The sequence below is a fragment of the Schistocerca piceifrons genome, chromosome 5 (genome assembly GCF_021461385.2).
Source record: "Schistocerca piceifrons isolate TAMUIC-IGC-003096 chromosome 5, iqSchPice1.1, whole genome shotgun sequence".
Taxonomy (NCBI): domain Eukaryota; kingdom Metazoa; phylum Arthropoda; class Insecta; order Orthoptera; family Acrididae; genus Schistocerca; species Schistocerca piceifrons.
The window spans coordinates 37,388,499-37,406,665 of record NC_060142.1 but is presented as its reverse complement, the minus strand read 5'-3'; the positions used below and the strand labels follow the sequence as shown (position 1 = coordinate 37,406,665).

Below are 18,167 nucleotides of genomic sequence, written 5' to 3'. Positions count from 1 at the left end.
ATCAAGGCCGTTATTACGGCCAGAGTTGGTTGTTCTGGGTACTGATTTCTCCGGATCTAGGCACCCAAATTGCTTGCAAATGTAATCACATGTCAGTTCTAGTATAATATATTTGTCCAATGAATACCTGTTTATCATCTGCATTTCTTCTTGGTGTATCAATTTTTATGGCCAGTAGTGTACGTAGAGTACGCGAAAGACCGTGGTCATAGTCTTGCGGCATTGTACCGCAGGTCGCTGAAGGACCGAAGCGTTCCTAGTGATTGGAAAAATTCCGCTTGCCCGTTTTCTAGAAGGGTCGTCGAATAGACGCACAAAACTATAAGACTGTATCTCTGACGTCCTACTGTTATTTCATATTCGCGTATTATTGCCATTTCTGGAGCTCCAAAATGTCCTCTGTAGAAATCAACATCGGTTCCATAAGCAACGATCGTGTGAAACCTAGCTCACAGATCCAGAAAGCAGTGCATACCGGCGTGCAGGTAGATGCCGTGTTCCTTGACTTCTGGAAGGCGTTCGATACGTTTCCGCACTGCGGGCTAATGAATAAAATACGAGCATACGGAATGTCAGACCAGCTATGTGATTGGGTTGAAGAGTTTCTAAGAAACAGAACAGAGTATTGAAGGAACTTCAGACTTGTCCCACGGAAGTATTACAGGATTATTACTTTTCATAATATACAGGGTGATTCTTATAAACGTTTAAATAACCGCGAAGCGCTGAGGATGACGCTGGGACACGTAATTTAATATGAGGCGCATGGGACCGCAAATGTCGGGAAATACCTTAAAAGTATATGGCAAAAGTTGAACAAGTGACGTCACCAGATGACGTACCTCGCCGCACGTGCATCGATTGGTCTTGTCGATCCTGCTCTCGCTGGTAGGGGGCAGTGCTACCAATCACTCCATCACACTACTCTATTTTCGTAAGTGTTAACCGATTCATCGTAGTCCTGTGTTACCGCTACCGTGAGCGCTACTGCAAGAACGAAAGCAGAGTATCCTACCGGAGCGACATGTAGCACTGTTCCCCATCGGCGAGGATAGGATCGACACTTCCAACCACTGCACTTGCGGCGAGGTACGTCATCTGGTGACTTCACGTGATCAACATTTGTCATCCATTTTTGGCTCTTATATCAGATTACTTGTCTCAGCCTCATCTATGTCGCTTCGATGGAAGAATGCCGGCCGAAGTGGCCGTGCGGTTAAAGGCGCTGCAGTCTGGAACCGCAAGACCGCTACGGTCGCAGGTTGCATGGGGGCTTAATTAAATATTATGATTGAAAATATTTTTTTTAATTTTAGTATCTGTATGTCCGATTACGCAGTGTCTCGTAATCGGTTGGCCCTGACTAGTATTATTACGCTATCTGACTGCAAAGAACAATGTAAGAAAATTTTCGTAAACACAGTTAATTAATTAAGTCCCCAGCAACTATAAAACCTACAAAATCCAAGCACAAATGTAACTGTTCTGTATGTGGGAGTGTGACTCAACGTCCACATCTGGCACGGTTCTTTTCCAACAAGACAAGAATTTTTAAATACCAACTATGCTGACGTGACAAAAGAAATTTAGAAAAACTATAATTACGCAAGAAAACCAGAATTCACTCTAATACAAGAACACAAGCCAGATGCTTTGTTGACTGAACCTGTAGTGACGCATTATTTCAGACACACAATTAATAAAAGAACATTGTAGTTTTTACCTTCATATATATTGACGAAATGCACTCATTACAATAACATCTGCTATCTCTCCCATCAAATAACTGCATAAAACATGGAACAACACTCTTTACTACCACATCTCACTCCGACTTACGACAAGCAGTGCCCACTAGCACATCTCGGTACGACTGACTACAACGAGCTCTCAACAAGCACTGACTGCTACGAACTCTCAACAAGCACTGACCTCTACGAGCTCATAACAAGCACTGACTGCTACGAACTCTCAACAAGCACTGTGGAGGCGGCTTAATAGTACTCTTTGGCGCAACCTCTGGCGCAGTGGCACAGTGTAGCCACCTTTCATATGCCCCTCCTCCACAGGCCAGAATTTGATGGTATTTTTGCCAGCGTTGGTGGTGAAAATACCACCAAATTCGTCCACAAAAATACAGACAAAAATAAAAGATAATATTAATACCTAAATATCACATAATTAGTTAAAAATTTTGGGTTTGCACTGACCTTTTACTAACCTAATATATGAAATACAGTAAGCAATACAACTTCTCTTCATACATGTGGCTTTACATAATAGTTTACACAATATACAAAAAATCAGTTTATACAAATGTTCACATAAAATGCTTTCAATGATTAGTTTATACAAAAAAAAAAGATACTAACAGGTTACATGTTTTCCGTAGAAGCAGTCCATCAGTGGCACCCAGTAAAGTTTAGCAGGTACACCCAGCAACAAGTCACATTAGTTCAGTAGAACCAGTCCATCAGAGGTACCCAGCAATGTTGAGTAGGTGCAGACACCAACAAGTGACATCATTTCAGTAGAAGCAGTCCATCAGAGGCACCCAGCAATGTTGAGTAGGTGCAGACAGCAACAAGTGACTTCATTTCAGTAGAAACAGTTCATTAGATGCAACCAGCAATGTTAAGCAGGTGCAGACACCAACAAGTGACCATCATTTCAGAAGAAACAGTTCATCAGTTGCACCCAGCAATGTTGAGCAGGTGCAGACAGCAACAAGTGACATTATTTCAGTAGAAGCAGTTCCATCTGTGGCACCCAGTAAAGTTGCAGAGGTACACACAGCAACAGGGGACATCTTTTCAGTAGAAGCAGTCCATCAGTGGCACCCAGCAATATTGAGAGCAGGTGCAGACATCAAAAAGTCACATCTCTCAGCCGAAGCAGTTTCACAAAATTCACTAGCACTGATCACACTGTTCATCAGAGTTTATGAGCAGAAATTAAACATGTCCTAGTGGTACCAATCATGTAGAAAAGGTACAGGTAACAGTCCATATTTTTTTTTTTTTTTTTTTTTTTTTTTTTTTTTACAATCACTGATCACACAGTTCATCAGCAGAAATTAAACATGACTAAATGTCACACATCATGTTGAAAAGTGCAGGTAACAGTTCAGAATATTTATCTTCACTAATCAGACAGTTCAGGCATGAACAATAGTTTGAATGCACATACAAATGCTTTTACAGTAACATACAAATCATAACAAACACACAAATGATATCAGATAATTGTCCTATTAACTATTACAATCCACAAATACCAGTAAACCTATAATATTTATGAGTGTCAGTGCAAGCCACTACAAACAAATAAAATAATATTCAGGAGATATGTGGGTAGGATTAGTAAAGGAAAACACACAGAACACACTCACTCATCTCTCATCCACATTAAGTACTACTGTGTAACTGAATAGTGTTAATTGTGTAAATGAAATTCTGTCTAAATTTAATGTTCATCATGTGTATCAAGTAGTAGTGGCAGCAATGTATAACAGTCAATAATAGTTAAGTCAACGTCATAGTCATCATGTCAAGACCAATGTTTGCCAAGCCAGATCAAAATGTACTGTTGTTGAACAACTGTCAGTGAGCCAAGATATGCAATTACTTCCTCTCTCCAAAAAAAAAGTATATACTGCTTAGTGATTTAACAAAGTGTGTGTATAGACTATCTTCCTTCTATTTTAGTGTTCTAGTCTGGTATCTTCATCCTCCTTGTTCCATAAGACCAACAAAAAAAGAATATGCTCCTCACTTACTTTACCTCTTATACACCAAAACTCCAATAATCATCAGCATCACATAATCTCAATACGTCACTAATACTTCTTCAATACGTCGATACATATAACTCTTATCATCAATATCATTTACCTTACCTCTTGTCCACAAAAACTCCAATAATCATCAACTTCATATAATCTCTATACCTCAATAATACGTCGCTACATATAAACCTCAGCACCAATATCATTTCACTTCCATAACAACTCTTTCCTCTAGTCAGTCTCCTCGAACAAGTACAGATAAAATCCTAATGCAACTTCAATTCAGCATCCCATACAATCCGAAGACACAGTGTCCACACAAAACCTCTGTGTAATCCATCTGACCCAAATTTTCTACTCATTATAAATTATAAACAAAGAAATGCATACATGACCTCTAACAGACTTAGTTCGAATAACTCTCAGTAATTAAGTACGATTACGGAGTGTGAATGATCATAATATTTCACAGTGTGTACACCACTTCAAGAATCATGGCAAACAGAAGCAAACATGTGGAGTATTTCTTGTATCAAGTGTCACTTCCTATTTCAATTGCTCACGAAAAATGCAGTGTAATAATTGTCAATGGTCTAAACCTAGTTTTTGTCTGTCATGTCGTTAGCTTCCTTCCTATTAGCATAAATTTATACAGCTTCCATAAAACCTCAGCTCATGTGACTTCTATGACTTTCTTGTACTAATGTCGTTCGTCGAATTATAGCAGTTAATTTTCTTATCTTAAAACTATAAGGCACTGAGCGTAAGCAAAACTTGCAATAGCGATTAAATATACCAGTAGAGAACAGAATGTCAACAAGTGGATGCAGCACAATTCCTACAACGAGGCTCTGCCAAGCGAACAATCTATAATTAATACAATAGTGAGACCAAAACTCTATGTTTATACACAGTATATCAGCATTTCTATACACCAAATTAAAGAGTAGTTATGGCAACAAACAGAAATGTATAAATATGCAATACATACGCATAGCAGTAAACATGTCATTAGCATAATAAACAGGTCATTAGCATCATATCAGCATAAGCAAATAAATGTTCATATGTCATCTTAGCAAGTAAACATGGAGGCGCAAGCAGATAAATCACAAAGTATAACTTACATACCTAAACACATCAGCACAATTAATCAGGTTACCATTACAATTTAAATAAATAAGCACAGCAGGCACATAATTAAAAAAAATGACATCAGTGAAAAAGCAGTGCAGCCAAGCGATGCATAATATATACAAATAACAATCCTGTTCATTAATCAATAATTGTCAAAATCAGTGAATGTACACAAGCACGTCGCTTCACAAGTAAATTCATAGAACATGAAATTAGCACAAAGTATGAATCACGTAATCGCGAGCAGCAAATTACGTCTAAAGTACGTACCTATGTGGAAATATGTTACCTGAAAATGAACTCAATTAATAGTTACCTTTTTTAGTTAATTAGTTTCTTCTTGGAAATTACATTCTTCCTGAAAATTTCTCGATAGCAAGTCGTCTTAACGTCGGACACGCACACAATTTACCTGAAGTTCTTAAATATTTTATAGAACCGTATCCTGAAAATTCTGAATGTTAATAACAGAATTCATCAAGTCACTATAGCTTTATACTGAATTTAGTCGGAGAAATTAGACTGAGTATTTGTTTACGGCTGTCAGTGCATTCGCACTGAGCGCTCGATCAGCTGTAGGCGCGTGACGTAGGAAGCAATTGTTTGCGGTCAACGACTGCCTTGTGCGGCGCGCAGACTTGACTGTTGCTTTGAGTATATGCCGCCGCCAAAACACAGCGCGGTATCCTTGTACTCTCAGCATGTTTACATCTAGCTGTTAGTTTCTCACAAGTATGTCATTCCACAAAAATTTTTTACATTAGATATATGATGTATTCCTTTAGAGTGTCGTGATTTAAGAGTTTCTACTTCGACAGTGTTATCATGAATAATTTTGCGAACCCTATATGGACCGTTATAAAGCAGAAAAAATTTGCGACACAAGCCTTTTCCTTTATGAGACAAACGGTGGGACTTAATTAATACCTTCTGACCAACTGACAAGATTTTTGAACGACCAGGACGTCTAGCTGATTTCTCTCTTCTTGCAGCCGCAGACGCAATATTTCGTAGAGCCAGGTTGACAACTTCAGAATGCCGCAGTTTCCGTGAAGGCGGAAAGGGAACTATTTCAGAAATGCGATTTGTTGGTACTTTATTTTTTAATATCAATAGAGGCGGTAAAGAAGTTGAGTCATTAGGAAGTTCATTCAGAATGTTTTGAAAAATATGAAGATACTGATCCCAAGTTCTGTGATTCTGATGACAATAAAGACGGCACAATTTATTGATTTCCTTCATCATCTCTCTGAAGCGTTAGATTGAGGGTGAAAAAGTGAAATGAAGATTGGTTTAATTTTACGACGCTGTAGAGTACGAAGCCAAATTTTAGAACGAAACTGTGATCCATTATCTGATATAACCTTGTCAACATGACCAACTTCTTTAAGAAAATGTTTGATGAAAGCGTTAGATACTGAACGAGCTGTTGCTTTGCGTAAAGGTGTAAAACACACATATTTTGACGTCAACTCCACTGCTACGAAAATGTACGCAAAACCATTAGTACACTCCTGGAAATTGAAATAAGAACACCGTGAATTCATTGTCCCAGGAAGGGGAAACTTTATTGACACATTCCTGGGGTCAGATACATCACATGATCACACTGACAGAACCACAGGCACATAGACACAGGCAACAGAGCATGCACAATGTCGGCACTAGTACAGTGTATATCCACCTTTCGCAGCAATGCAGGCTGCTATTCTCCCATGGAGACGACCGTAGAGATGCTGGATGTAGTCCTGTGGAACGGCTTGCCATGCCATTTCCACCTGGCGCCTCAGTTGGACCAGCGTTCGTGCTGGACGTGCAGACCGCGTGAGATGACGCTTCATCCAGTCCCAAACATGCTCAATGGGGGACAGATCCGGAGATCTTGCTGGCCAGAGTAGTTGACTTACACCTTCTAGAGCACGTTGGGTGGCACGGGATACATGCGGATGTGCATTGTCCTGTTGGAACAGCAAGTTCCCTTGCCGGTCTAGGAATGGTAGAACGATGGGTTCGATGACGGTTTGAATGTACCGTGCACTATTCAGTGTCCCCTCGACGATCACCAGTGGTGTACGGCCAGTGTAGGAGATCGCTCCCCACACCATGATGCCGGGTGTTGGCCCTGTGTGCCTTGGTCGTATGCAGTCCTGATTGTGGCGCTCACCTGCACGGCGCCAAACACGCATACGACCATCATTGGCACCAAGGCAGAAGCGACTCTCATCGCTGAAGACGACACGTCTCCATTCATCCCTCCATTCACGCCTGTCGTGACACCACTGGAGGCAGGCTGCACGATGTTGGGGCATGAGCGGAAGACGGCCTAACGGTGTGCGGGACCGTAGCCCAGCTTCATGGAGACGGTTGCGAATGGTCCTCGCCGATACCCCAGGAGCAACAGTGTCCCTAATTTGCTGGGAAGTGGCGGTGCAGTCCCCTACGGCACTGCGTAGGATCCTACGGTCTTGGCGTGCATCCGTGCGTCGCTGCGGTCCGGTCCCAGGTCGACGGGCACGTGCACCTTCCGCCGACCACTGGCGACAACATCGATGTACTGTGGAGACCTCACGCCCCACGTGTTGAGCAATTCGGCGGTACGTCCACCCGATCTCCCGCATGCCCACTATACGCCCTCGCTCAAAGTCCGTCAACTGCACATACGGTTCACGTCCACGCTGTCGCGGCATGCTATCAGTGTTAAAGACTGCGATGGAGCTCCGTATGCCACGGCAAACTGGCTGACACTGACGGCGGCGGTGCACAAATGCTGCGCAGCTAGCGCCATTCGACGGCCAACACCGCGGTTCCTGGTGTGTCCGCTGTGCCGTGCGTGTGATCATTGCTTGTACAGCCCTCTCGCAGTGTCCGGAGCAAGTATGGTGGGTCTGACACACCGGTGTCAATGTGTTCTTTTTTCCATTTCCAGGAGTGTAGAACGAACCACTGGACCAAACAAATCGACTGCAGCCATCTCCTTTAATTTCGCTGGAATGATGGGAAACAACGGTGCTCTGTGAGAAATCGTTGGAGGCTTAGCCATTTGACATAATTTGCATTTGGCAAGAACAGATCGAATACGTTTTTCCATATTACTGAAGTAACAATTTTCTCGTAATTTGTGAAAGCATTTTCTGGGACCAAAGTGTGCATAACTGAAATGCGTATACCAAATCAATTTATTGACCCACTCATCAGGAATACAAACTAACCAAACAAAGCTGTCGACCGATTTTCGTTTAAAAAGAACTTTCCAGATAGATCGCAAAAACGAGGTGTGGCCAAATCGTCCAAACTAACAAAGCGTCGAAGAAAATTACAGAGACCAAGAAAACTACGAACATCACGTTTTATGGTAGGAACAGCGTAGTTACGAATAGCGTCTAATTTTTCTGGATCAGGAAGAATACCTTCTGTAGAAATAATGTGACCGAGAAATTTCACCTGAGAACGACCAAATTCTGATTTTTCTAAGTTCACTGTGATGCCAACTCTTGCAAAAATACGTAACAATGAATCCAAAATTTTGTTGTGCTCACTCCAAGAACGTTTAGCAATAAGAATGTCATCAACATAAGAAGTAATGTTGTCACGAAGATAAACAGGTAAAATTTCATTTAAGCTACGAATGAATGCTGCTGAAGATACAGTAAGTCCAAACGGTAATTTCCGAAATTGGTAACAGTTACCAAAGGCTAAAAAGGCGGTGTATTTTCTACAGTCAGGGTGGAGTTCTATTTGCCAAAAACTTGCGCGCATATCAATCGTGGATAAGACTTTAATTCCATGGAAATGTTGAAGAAGTTCATCTAAATTTTGTGGCCGGTCAGTTTCAGGAATGAAGATGTTATTTATCTGTCTGGAATCCAGAACCAAACGAATTGACCCATCCTTTTTAAGAACAACGTGTAATGGGCTAGTATAAGAACTGACTGCAGGCTCAATAATGCCCTGATCTAACATGTACTGAAGTTCATTCTTAACCTTGTCTCTGTAAGCCAAAGGAATAGCGTACGTTTTTCCGCGAAATGGTGTATGTTCTTTTACTTTAAATAAATATTGTAAGCCTTGTATAGTTCCTGTGTGATGACTAAACACTGTAGCATGTGAAGTCAAAATGTGGTGCAGCTCTTCTCTTGCAACGTCATCTGGCACTTCAGCTTTCTTAACCTTTTCGTTAATTAATTCTTCGCTATTAATTATATCATCCATCGCGTCTCTGTATCTGTTGTCATTATCATGAATAAACACATTGTCGTTATAATGCTCAACGAAAACATCAGAAGTAAGAAACCTTAAACATTTTGTATCTGACTCAGATCTTGTTAAACACTCGAAAAATTTTAAACATTTCGGCATTCCAGCAACAGTCAAATTTACACTTCCTTCTTTAAAGTTCAAAATTGCCTTATGTGCGTTAAGAAACTCCATACCTAATATAATTTGTGTACTGAGTAATGGAACAATAATAAAATTAGCAGAAAATTCGTATCCTTGACAAATGAAATTTAAGTTGGTCTGTTGTTTGACTTCCACACTTTTTCCAGAAATAGCACCTCGAATTGTAGTTTTAGAAATAGGTAACACAGGACAGGCAATAGTTCTTTCACATATACGAAAAACTGATTCACTAATGACATTCAATGGGCTCCCAGAATCTAAAACTGCAGTGAACTTATTCTTACCCACACATACTTCAATAACAGGATGTAAAAATGCGTCTACATTATTTTCCTTTTCATCTAACAAAATGTCTCTCATGTCTTCCAGGCGTACGTAGTGTAAAGTCGTAGTGTCATTACTTTCTGAACCGTCTATATTGCTGCCAGAAGCCGAAGCTGCAAGTCATTGTCGATTGTTTGCGTCACGTCTTTGAGTATTCGCGTCATTTCACGGATCGATTTCTACGATTTGCACTTGTCTCTCTGAAGTTCTGTCACGTGGAGGATGCCAATTAGGTCCCTCCTGTCTGTTGGATGCAAATTCTTGGCTGTGTCTGTTATTAAAATTTCTGTTTTCCTGTCTGTCTGCATAACTACTCCTTGTGTAATTTCGACTGTCACTTCTGAAATTATTGTTGTATCTACTACCCTGATTGTTTCTGTAGTAAGAATTTCTATTACTGTTTAAATAATTTCTGTCTTGATAATACCGATTACTGTTTCCGTATGATTGATCATTCCGATACGAATTACCGTTGTTATAGTTGTCTGTGTAATTTCTGTTAGAACGTCTGTTATTGTCATAGGGCTGGTATCTATTGTCGTGTCTGTTACGTCTGTCATTCTCAAAATTACCCATATAACGCCCGTTACGATCACTATCTCTTTTCTCTGAAAGTCTATTGTAAATACTGTTACTGAAAGAGTTACAAGAAGTCCCGTCGTCGTTGTCATACTCAAGTTCTTGCAACAAAGTCTTAAAAGTCTCGATGTCGTCCTTACATCTTCCAGCTAAAGCAATTTGTCTTATGGATTGTGGCAACTTAGTTAAACAAATGCGAATTAATTCAGTCGGGCTGTAAGGGTTGGAAAGGAACTGATTCTTTCGAATCATGTGTTCAAAATATTCTGCTGGCGTGCGGAACTCAGACTGTTTGAAATTACGCTGCATAATAAGACTGTGTTTGACTCTGTCTTGCGTGTTTTCGGACCAATATGCCGATAGAAATGCATGATAAAAATCATTTAGGTTATTACAATCTCTAATGATTGCGCGCATCCGCGTCGCCGGTTCGTTTTCTAAATATCCACACATAAATTCCAGTTTGTGACTTAATGGCCAATTTGGTGGAAGTGCGTACATAAATTGATCTAACCATGCACATGGATGTATGTCATTCTTAGAATTGCGGAAGATCTTAAATTTCCGGACAGTCAAAAAGTGTTTATAGTCAAAGTTTTCGCCTCGTGGCGACAAAGACCTACCGCGTCTGTCCCAGTCCGAATGTCGATTATTGTAAAGTTCGCGCGCCTGGCGCTCTCTTGTTGCATCCCGTAAATGAAACAAATTATTTTCTTCAAACCCCTCTGCTACCTGTGATTCTAAATTTCTTCTGCTATCTTTTCCTACAATTTCGCCTTCGATCTGCTTGACTTGCTTTCGTAATGCCTCAAATTCCCTTTTCACGCGTTCATTAAATTTTTCCTGATTTTCAACATGCTTATTTATGTTCTGGTATTCTTCGGTTTCTGCAAATGGCAATGGAGCTGTATCATCTGAATCTCTGTCCCCATGTAAACTAAGATTTGTCAATTTATCTGAAATTTCCTCAACTCTTTCCGATAAGTCACCTAATTGTTCTTTCTGTTTATTTACGTCTTCCGTAAGTGTCGCGACTCGGGTTTCAGTATTGTCACATTTGGTAGTTAACTGTTCATATTGTCGTGTTAGATTATTTATTCTGTCATTTGGTACGGATTCCTCGATTCTTTCAAATATTTCTTCCTTATCCTTTGCACGTTGTAAATTTAACTCTGAAAAATTCTGTACTATCACGCGATCTCTTTCTTCCTGTTCTCTATCCTGTTCCCTTTGTCTGATTTCTACTGCAATTAATCTATTATTGTGAGAATTCAGAATCGGTTGTACTTCTTCCCTGATTTCTTTCTTTAATTCATCTTTCATATTTTTGAAACATGTCCCTATTCGTGAATCTATCCGTGTTTCCAAAGTTCCCATCTCTGTTTTAAATTCATATCCTAACCGAGTTTCCATTGTTCCCATATCAGTTTTTAATTCAGCCCGTAAAGTTCCCATCTGTGTTTTAATTGTTCCCATCTGTGTTTTAATTGTTCCCATCTCAGTTTTAATTGTTCCCATCTCAGTTTTTAATTCAGATTGAAAATTTAATATTACACTCATCAACTGCTCCATATTAAATTGTTCAGAATTCTTTTCGCCCCTAACATCTCCCGCAAAACTAACTTCCTTCGTCACAGCTGTAAGGCTATCTGTGTTCGATACTATTTCAGAATCTTCTGTCGTTAATCTCAGATTCTGTGAATTTTCCGATTGAGAAAAATTTTGAAATGGTTCCGGACTGTCTTCCCGACTTATTACATTGTTTTCCACTTCATTATCCATCATACTGTTTTCCTCTGTTGGCGAGTTCGCCATGTCAACAATTTCGTCCTCACTATTCATCATTTTTGCCTTTTTCATCGATCGCGTAATCATTTGCAAAACATACAAAAAAAAATTCGTCACTGTACGAAAATTACACACCGTGACTCTTTATCTCAACAATACCATTCAAATGCAATGACTCCCTCATACACGATCAATCGAACAATTGAAATAATTGCACTAAATTGTCAAACCCGTTGACAAGACAACAATTTAAATTCTGAGAAAAAAATATCATTAGAAGAATGCCAATTACCAAATCTACACATGCAATATAACCTACAATTACTAAACTACAAATTACTACAACAATACTACAGTCTACAATTTTCACAATCAGAAGAATCCAAGGGACGATCCGAAGCAGCGGTCGCCACGTGCATGGGGGCTTAATTAAATATTATGATTGAAAATATTTTTTTTAATTTTAGTATCTGTATGTCCGATTACGCAGTGTCTCGTAATCGGTTGGCCCTGACTAGTATTATTACGCTATCTGACTGCAAAGAACAATGTAAGAAAATTTTCGTAAACACAGTTAATTAATTAAGTCCCCAGCAACTATAAAACCTACAAAATCCAAGCACAAATGTAACTGTTCTGTATGTGGGAGTGTGACTCAACGTCCACATCTGGCACGGTTCTTTTCCAACAAGACAAGAATTTTTAAATACCAACTATGCTGACGTGACAAAAGAAATTTAGAAAAACTATAATTACGCAAGAAAACCAGAATTCACTCTAATACAAGAACACAAGCCAGATGCTTTGTTGACTGAACCTGTAGTGACGCATTATTTGAGACACACAATTAATAAAAGAACATTGTAGTTTTTACCTTCATATATATTGACGAAATGCACTCATTACAATAACATCTGCTATCTCTCCCATCAAATAACTGCATAAAACATGGAACAACACTCTTTACTACCACATCTCACTCCGACTTACGACAAGCAGTGCCCACTAGCACATCTCGGTACGACTGACTACAACGAGCTCTCAACAAGCACTGACTGCTACGAACTCTCAACAAGCACTGACCTCTACGAGCTCATAACAAGCACTGACTGCTACGAACTCTCAACAAGCACTGTGGAGGCGGCTTAATAGTACTCTTTGGCGCAATCTCTGGCGCAGTGGCACAGTGTAGCCACCTTTCAAGGTTCGAATCCTGCCTCGGGCATGGATGTTCGTGATGTCCTTAGGTTAGTTAGGTTTAACTAGTTCTAAGCTCTAGGGGACTAATGACCTCAGCAGTTGAGTCCCATAGTGCTCGAGCCATTTGAACCATTTGATGGAAGAATCCGCAGCAAATGTAGTGCACCGATGAAGGACGTAGCTTACAAAACCCTCGTTCGACAATATTTGAATAATGCTCGTCAGTCTGGGATCAGTTCAAGAGAGAACTCAGAGAAAAGTAGGGAAGATCCAAAGAAAAGCAGCACGTTTCGTTAATTTCATAGACTCGAAGTGGCTTGCACAGATAGATCTGTATGTAGAAGATGCTGCTCCATGGTCTCTCGACCATGCAGCTGGATTGGTAGGTCGTTGTAGGACTGCTTCTTACGCACGTCTCTTTTTTTTTATTTTTCTGTTGAGAAATGGAGCCACTCCACAACCGCACTTGCATCGTGACCATCCCAAAAAGTTACACTATCACCTCTGCGAAAGGGTTAATTTTCTGTCTAGTTTCACAGGATGCGTGTCTCTGATGTCCAAATGTTCACATGTCTCGCTGTTACAATCATTAACATGGTCCCATGTGGGAAGTAGTAGATATAAAAATTTTAAGGGGTAGCTGTTTCGGCGCAGGGGGAAATAATGCCAAGCACGCGCTCTGGGGAAAGAACCTGTGCAGCCTGTTGGACGGGAGTGGAACGCTGCCGTCAGTCACAGTTCCTGTATGGGTGTGAGGATATGTTAGTAGTGGGCAGACTTTTAATGTTTCTGGCACCCCCGATGTCTCCTGGGCCAGTTCCAGTGTCTTCGTTAGTGTAATATGTCAAGGTCGTCATCAGAGGAGTCAATTTGATCATAAACTCGGCCATTCACTATAGAATTGCGTCTGCGTGTGTTCTTAAGTCCTGACCCGGAGGGTGTGATGTAAGTGTTTGGAATGCCATCCCCACAGCTCCACTCCCGTCACGTACGTTGACCTCAGGACGCATCGTGGGGACGGCTCGCTCCCGGCGTTCGAGTGGAGGACAGTCAGGGCTCCGCCTTCGCGCTGCTCGGTGTTCCGCCCTAGCTACGTTTGGAGCAGCTCTCCAAAAGCCTTGGTCTGATTCGGAAGGATTCGTATTATTTTTTAATTTATTTCTGGAACTTATTTTTCTCTTTGCACTCTTTTTGTGCAGAGGTGGACGGGTGAGAGTATTCGGCAATCAACTTTGTTTTTTTATTTTTTATTTTTTTTAATGGAAACATTTCATAGTGTTAGCGCTCACAGAGTAGTTCTCCACTCGAAAAATTCACTAATATAACTACACCGTTCATTTGAGAAAAAAATTACGGAGGAATAATGCGTTCAAAATTATGATCAACTATATTGTTCTTGATGCGGAATAACTGGCGCAGCCCCCCTATGTTAAAGCCAATCTCGAAGGAAAGGTGTATCGCTAACGCAATCAGTGTCCATTCTGTGTACATCCCTTCCTCTCTGCTGCACTGTACACCTATTTGAACGTGCTGTCCATATCCAAGCTTTGGTCTCCCTCTGCGGTTTCTATCCTCCACGTTTCTTTCGATTACAAAATTAATAAGTTCCTGATGCCCCAGGGTGAGTCCTATCAACCTTTTTTCTTTTAGTCAAATAGTTCGATAAAGCTCTTTCTCTCCGATTCGGTTGTGTACCTATTCGATCTTTATCCTATGCAGTATTCAGTGCAATTTTGCGTCAGTGTTACACTTCTACGTTACGCGACGTTCCAAACAAGTAATTCGAGAAAAGACACGCAAAAACTGACATTTATATCCAACGTTAAAAAATGTCTCTTTTTCCGAAAATATTTTCTTGCAATTGTCAGTGTGTGTTTTATATTCTCTTTAATTTTGCATCAAACAAAAAACTTCTGTAATACTATTTATAGTCACACTTCCTAATCTACTTCCCGCAGCGTCATCTGACTTAAGTGAACTACACTCCATTGCCTTGCTTTGCTTCTACTAATGTCGACCTTATAAAATGTTTACAACAATCCATTCCGTTCAAATGTTCTTCGAAGTCCCTTGCAGTTTCTGACAGAATTACAATGCCATTGACAAAGTTTAAAATTTTTAGTTCTTCTTCCGGAACTATAATTCCCTTGGGAAATATCTCCTTGGTTTACTTTACTGCTTGCTCAGTATATAGACTGAGTAACATGAATAAAAGGCGACAACCCTCTATCACTCCATTTAGAAGGGCTACCTCCCTTTGTCCTCTGCTCTTTGATCCTTACAGCTGCAATCTTGTTTTGATACAAACAATAGATAGCTTTCCACTCACTGTATTTTAACCCTGATGACCTTATTATCCTGTACCGTGTGTTGAGAAAGAAATCTGATGTTGTTTAAAGGACAAAATTGTTGAATTAGCAAAAATTGTTGCAATTAATATTTTTTTCCGGAACAAGTAGTTTTGGTTAAGCGATCATCTTCGTCCCGGATTAACATCAAGTAAACTTTAAGGAAGGTTCCCTGGCGTCAGATACACTATTGTTTACTAGTTGTAGCATCTGTCATATTCTGACACAACTATTATATCATACATTTTCCAGCGGTCAACACCTGCAGAACTCGACAGTGTACACTGAGGTGACAGGAGTCATGGGATACCTCAAAATCTCGTGTCGGAACTCCTTTTGCCCGGCATAGTGCAGAAACTCGAAGTGTCATGGACTCAACAAGTCGCTGGAAGTCCTCTGCACAACAAATTTACCCATTGTGACTCTGTAGCCGTTCGTAGTTGAGAAATTTTTGCCGTTGTGGGATTTTGTGCACGAACTGACGATTACGTCCAAAAATGTTTGATGGGATTCGTCTCGGGCCGTCTGGGTGGCCTGTTCTTCAAACCGATCGTAAACAGCTGTGGCCCAGTAACATGGGGATTGTGATCCATGAAAATTCCATCATCGTTTAGAAACATGAAGTCCATGAATGTCTGCCTGTGGTCTCCAAAAAGCCGAACATATCCATGATCAGTTGAGTTGGACTAGAGGACCTGGTCCATTCCATGTAAACACAGCCCACACCATTGTTGAGCCACCACCAGCTTGCACAGTGCCTTGTTGACAACCTACGTCCGTGGCTTCGTGGAGTCCGCGCCACACTCAAAACTACCATGAGCTGTTACCGACTGAAATCGGGACTCATTTGACCAGGTCATCGTTTGCCAGTGGTCTGCGGTCTAGCCGATATAGTTACGAGCCCAGGAGAAACGCTGCAGGCGATGTCGTGCTGTTAGCAAAGGCACTCGTGTCGGTTTTCTGCTGCAGCAGACCATTATCTCCAAATTTCGCCTCATCGTCCTAATGGATACCTTCGTCTTACGTCCCACATTGATTTCTGCGGTCATTTCACGCAGTGTTGGTTGTCTGTTAGCACTGACAAAGCTACGCAATCTCTGCTGCTCTCGGTCTTTAAGGGAAGGCCGTTGTCGACTGCGTTGTCCGTGTTAAGAGTCGGTATTCTCGGCACTCTTGACTCTGTCGATCTCCAGATACTCATTTCCTTACCGATTTCCGAAATGGAATGTCCCACGCGTCTGGCTCCAACTACTCTTTCGCGTTCTAAGTCTGTTAATTCCATTCGTGCGACCGTAATCACGTCAGACACATTTTCACATGAATCACCTGAGTACAGATGACTGCTCCACCAATGCACTGCCCTTTTATACCTTGCGTACGCGTTACTACCAGCGTCTGTATATGTGCATATCGTTATCCAATGACTTTTGTCACCTCAGCATATTACTCTGTTATGAATGAGCCCAAAGTCATACAATAACGTTTATGATTATTTGGTGGTTTCATAATGTCATTCTTTAAATACATTGAAGCTGTGCAGCATTGTTTATAGGTAATGTTGTTTGTTACACTGGTGGTTCTGAGACCCATGCTCCTTGTGACACTAAATTAATGTGTGAAGTACACCCTGTGCGTAATACTAGATGAGAAAAGTTTTGTGCCATGTTACTTTCTCAGAGAGATGCCTGTTTGCCAGGTCTGGACCGTGTTCGGTATATCCCCAAATACCGACCGCCGCCAGAAGATGCGGTGCCTGCGAAGTCCATACTGCACCAGCCGTCGACCAACCAGCAGCAGCAGCAGACCAAGGCGAACGAGACGAGCTTCTCGGTGCCCAACCAGTACCCGAGCCCTCAGCAGCAGCAGCAACAGCAACAACAGCAACAGCAGCAGCAGCAGCAGTACGCCAACTACAACCAGGTGCCGCAGTCGCAGCCGACGCAGCAGCAGCAGCAGTACGAGGCGCAGCAGAAGTACGGCCAGAACCCCTCCCAGTCGCAGCAGAACTACGTGTATGGCGGCCAGCAGCAGCAGCCAAACACACAGCAACAGCAGAACTACCCATACAGCCAGCAGCAGCCGTCCATCATCACCACAGAGGCCTCAGACAACAAGCCCATGGCCAACAAGGTAGGCGACCTCAGCTGGGACACATGACTGACAAGACTAGATTAACATCTTCAACTTTTGTGGTCCTGTCCTCCTCAGTTGCGCGTAATACTACGGTATATTGATAATTTTCACTTATGGACCGTCTGACAGCAACTGAATAAAACACAATTTTAGTGCCATACGCGTTTCGCCTTTATTTTCTGCAAGGCATCATCAGTGGCAGGTTGCGTAGGCAGTTTCTTACATATTACGCTCCTGTTGCATTTTTGGTGTTGTTCTTCTTCCTATGAGCGCCAATTTGCTGCTTTTTCCGCATTCCACAGCACTATGCACTGAATGCTTGTTTTAATAATAAAAACATTGCATTAAAACAAGCATTCAGTGCATAGTGCTGTGGAATGCGGAAAAAAACAGCAAATTGGCGCTCATAGGAAGAAGAACAACACCAAAAATGCAACAGGAGCGTAATATGTAAGAAACTGTCTACGCAACCT

General features: G+C 41.3%; 1 protein-coding gene across 1 annotated transcript in view; it reads left to right on the top strand.

Moving 5' to 3' along the window:
• Positions 1–18,167, top strand: part of LOC124798152 (junctophilin-1) — an 889,016-nt gene that overhangs the window by 625,313 nt on the left and 245,536 nt on the right. Inside the window, exon 7 of the mRNA XM_047261432.1 lies at positions 17,258–17,691. Within this exon, the coding sequence (XP_047117388.1) occupies positions 17,258–17,691 (434 nt within the window). The remainder of the gene's footprint in view (positions 1–17,257; positions 17,692–18,167) is intronic.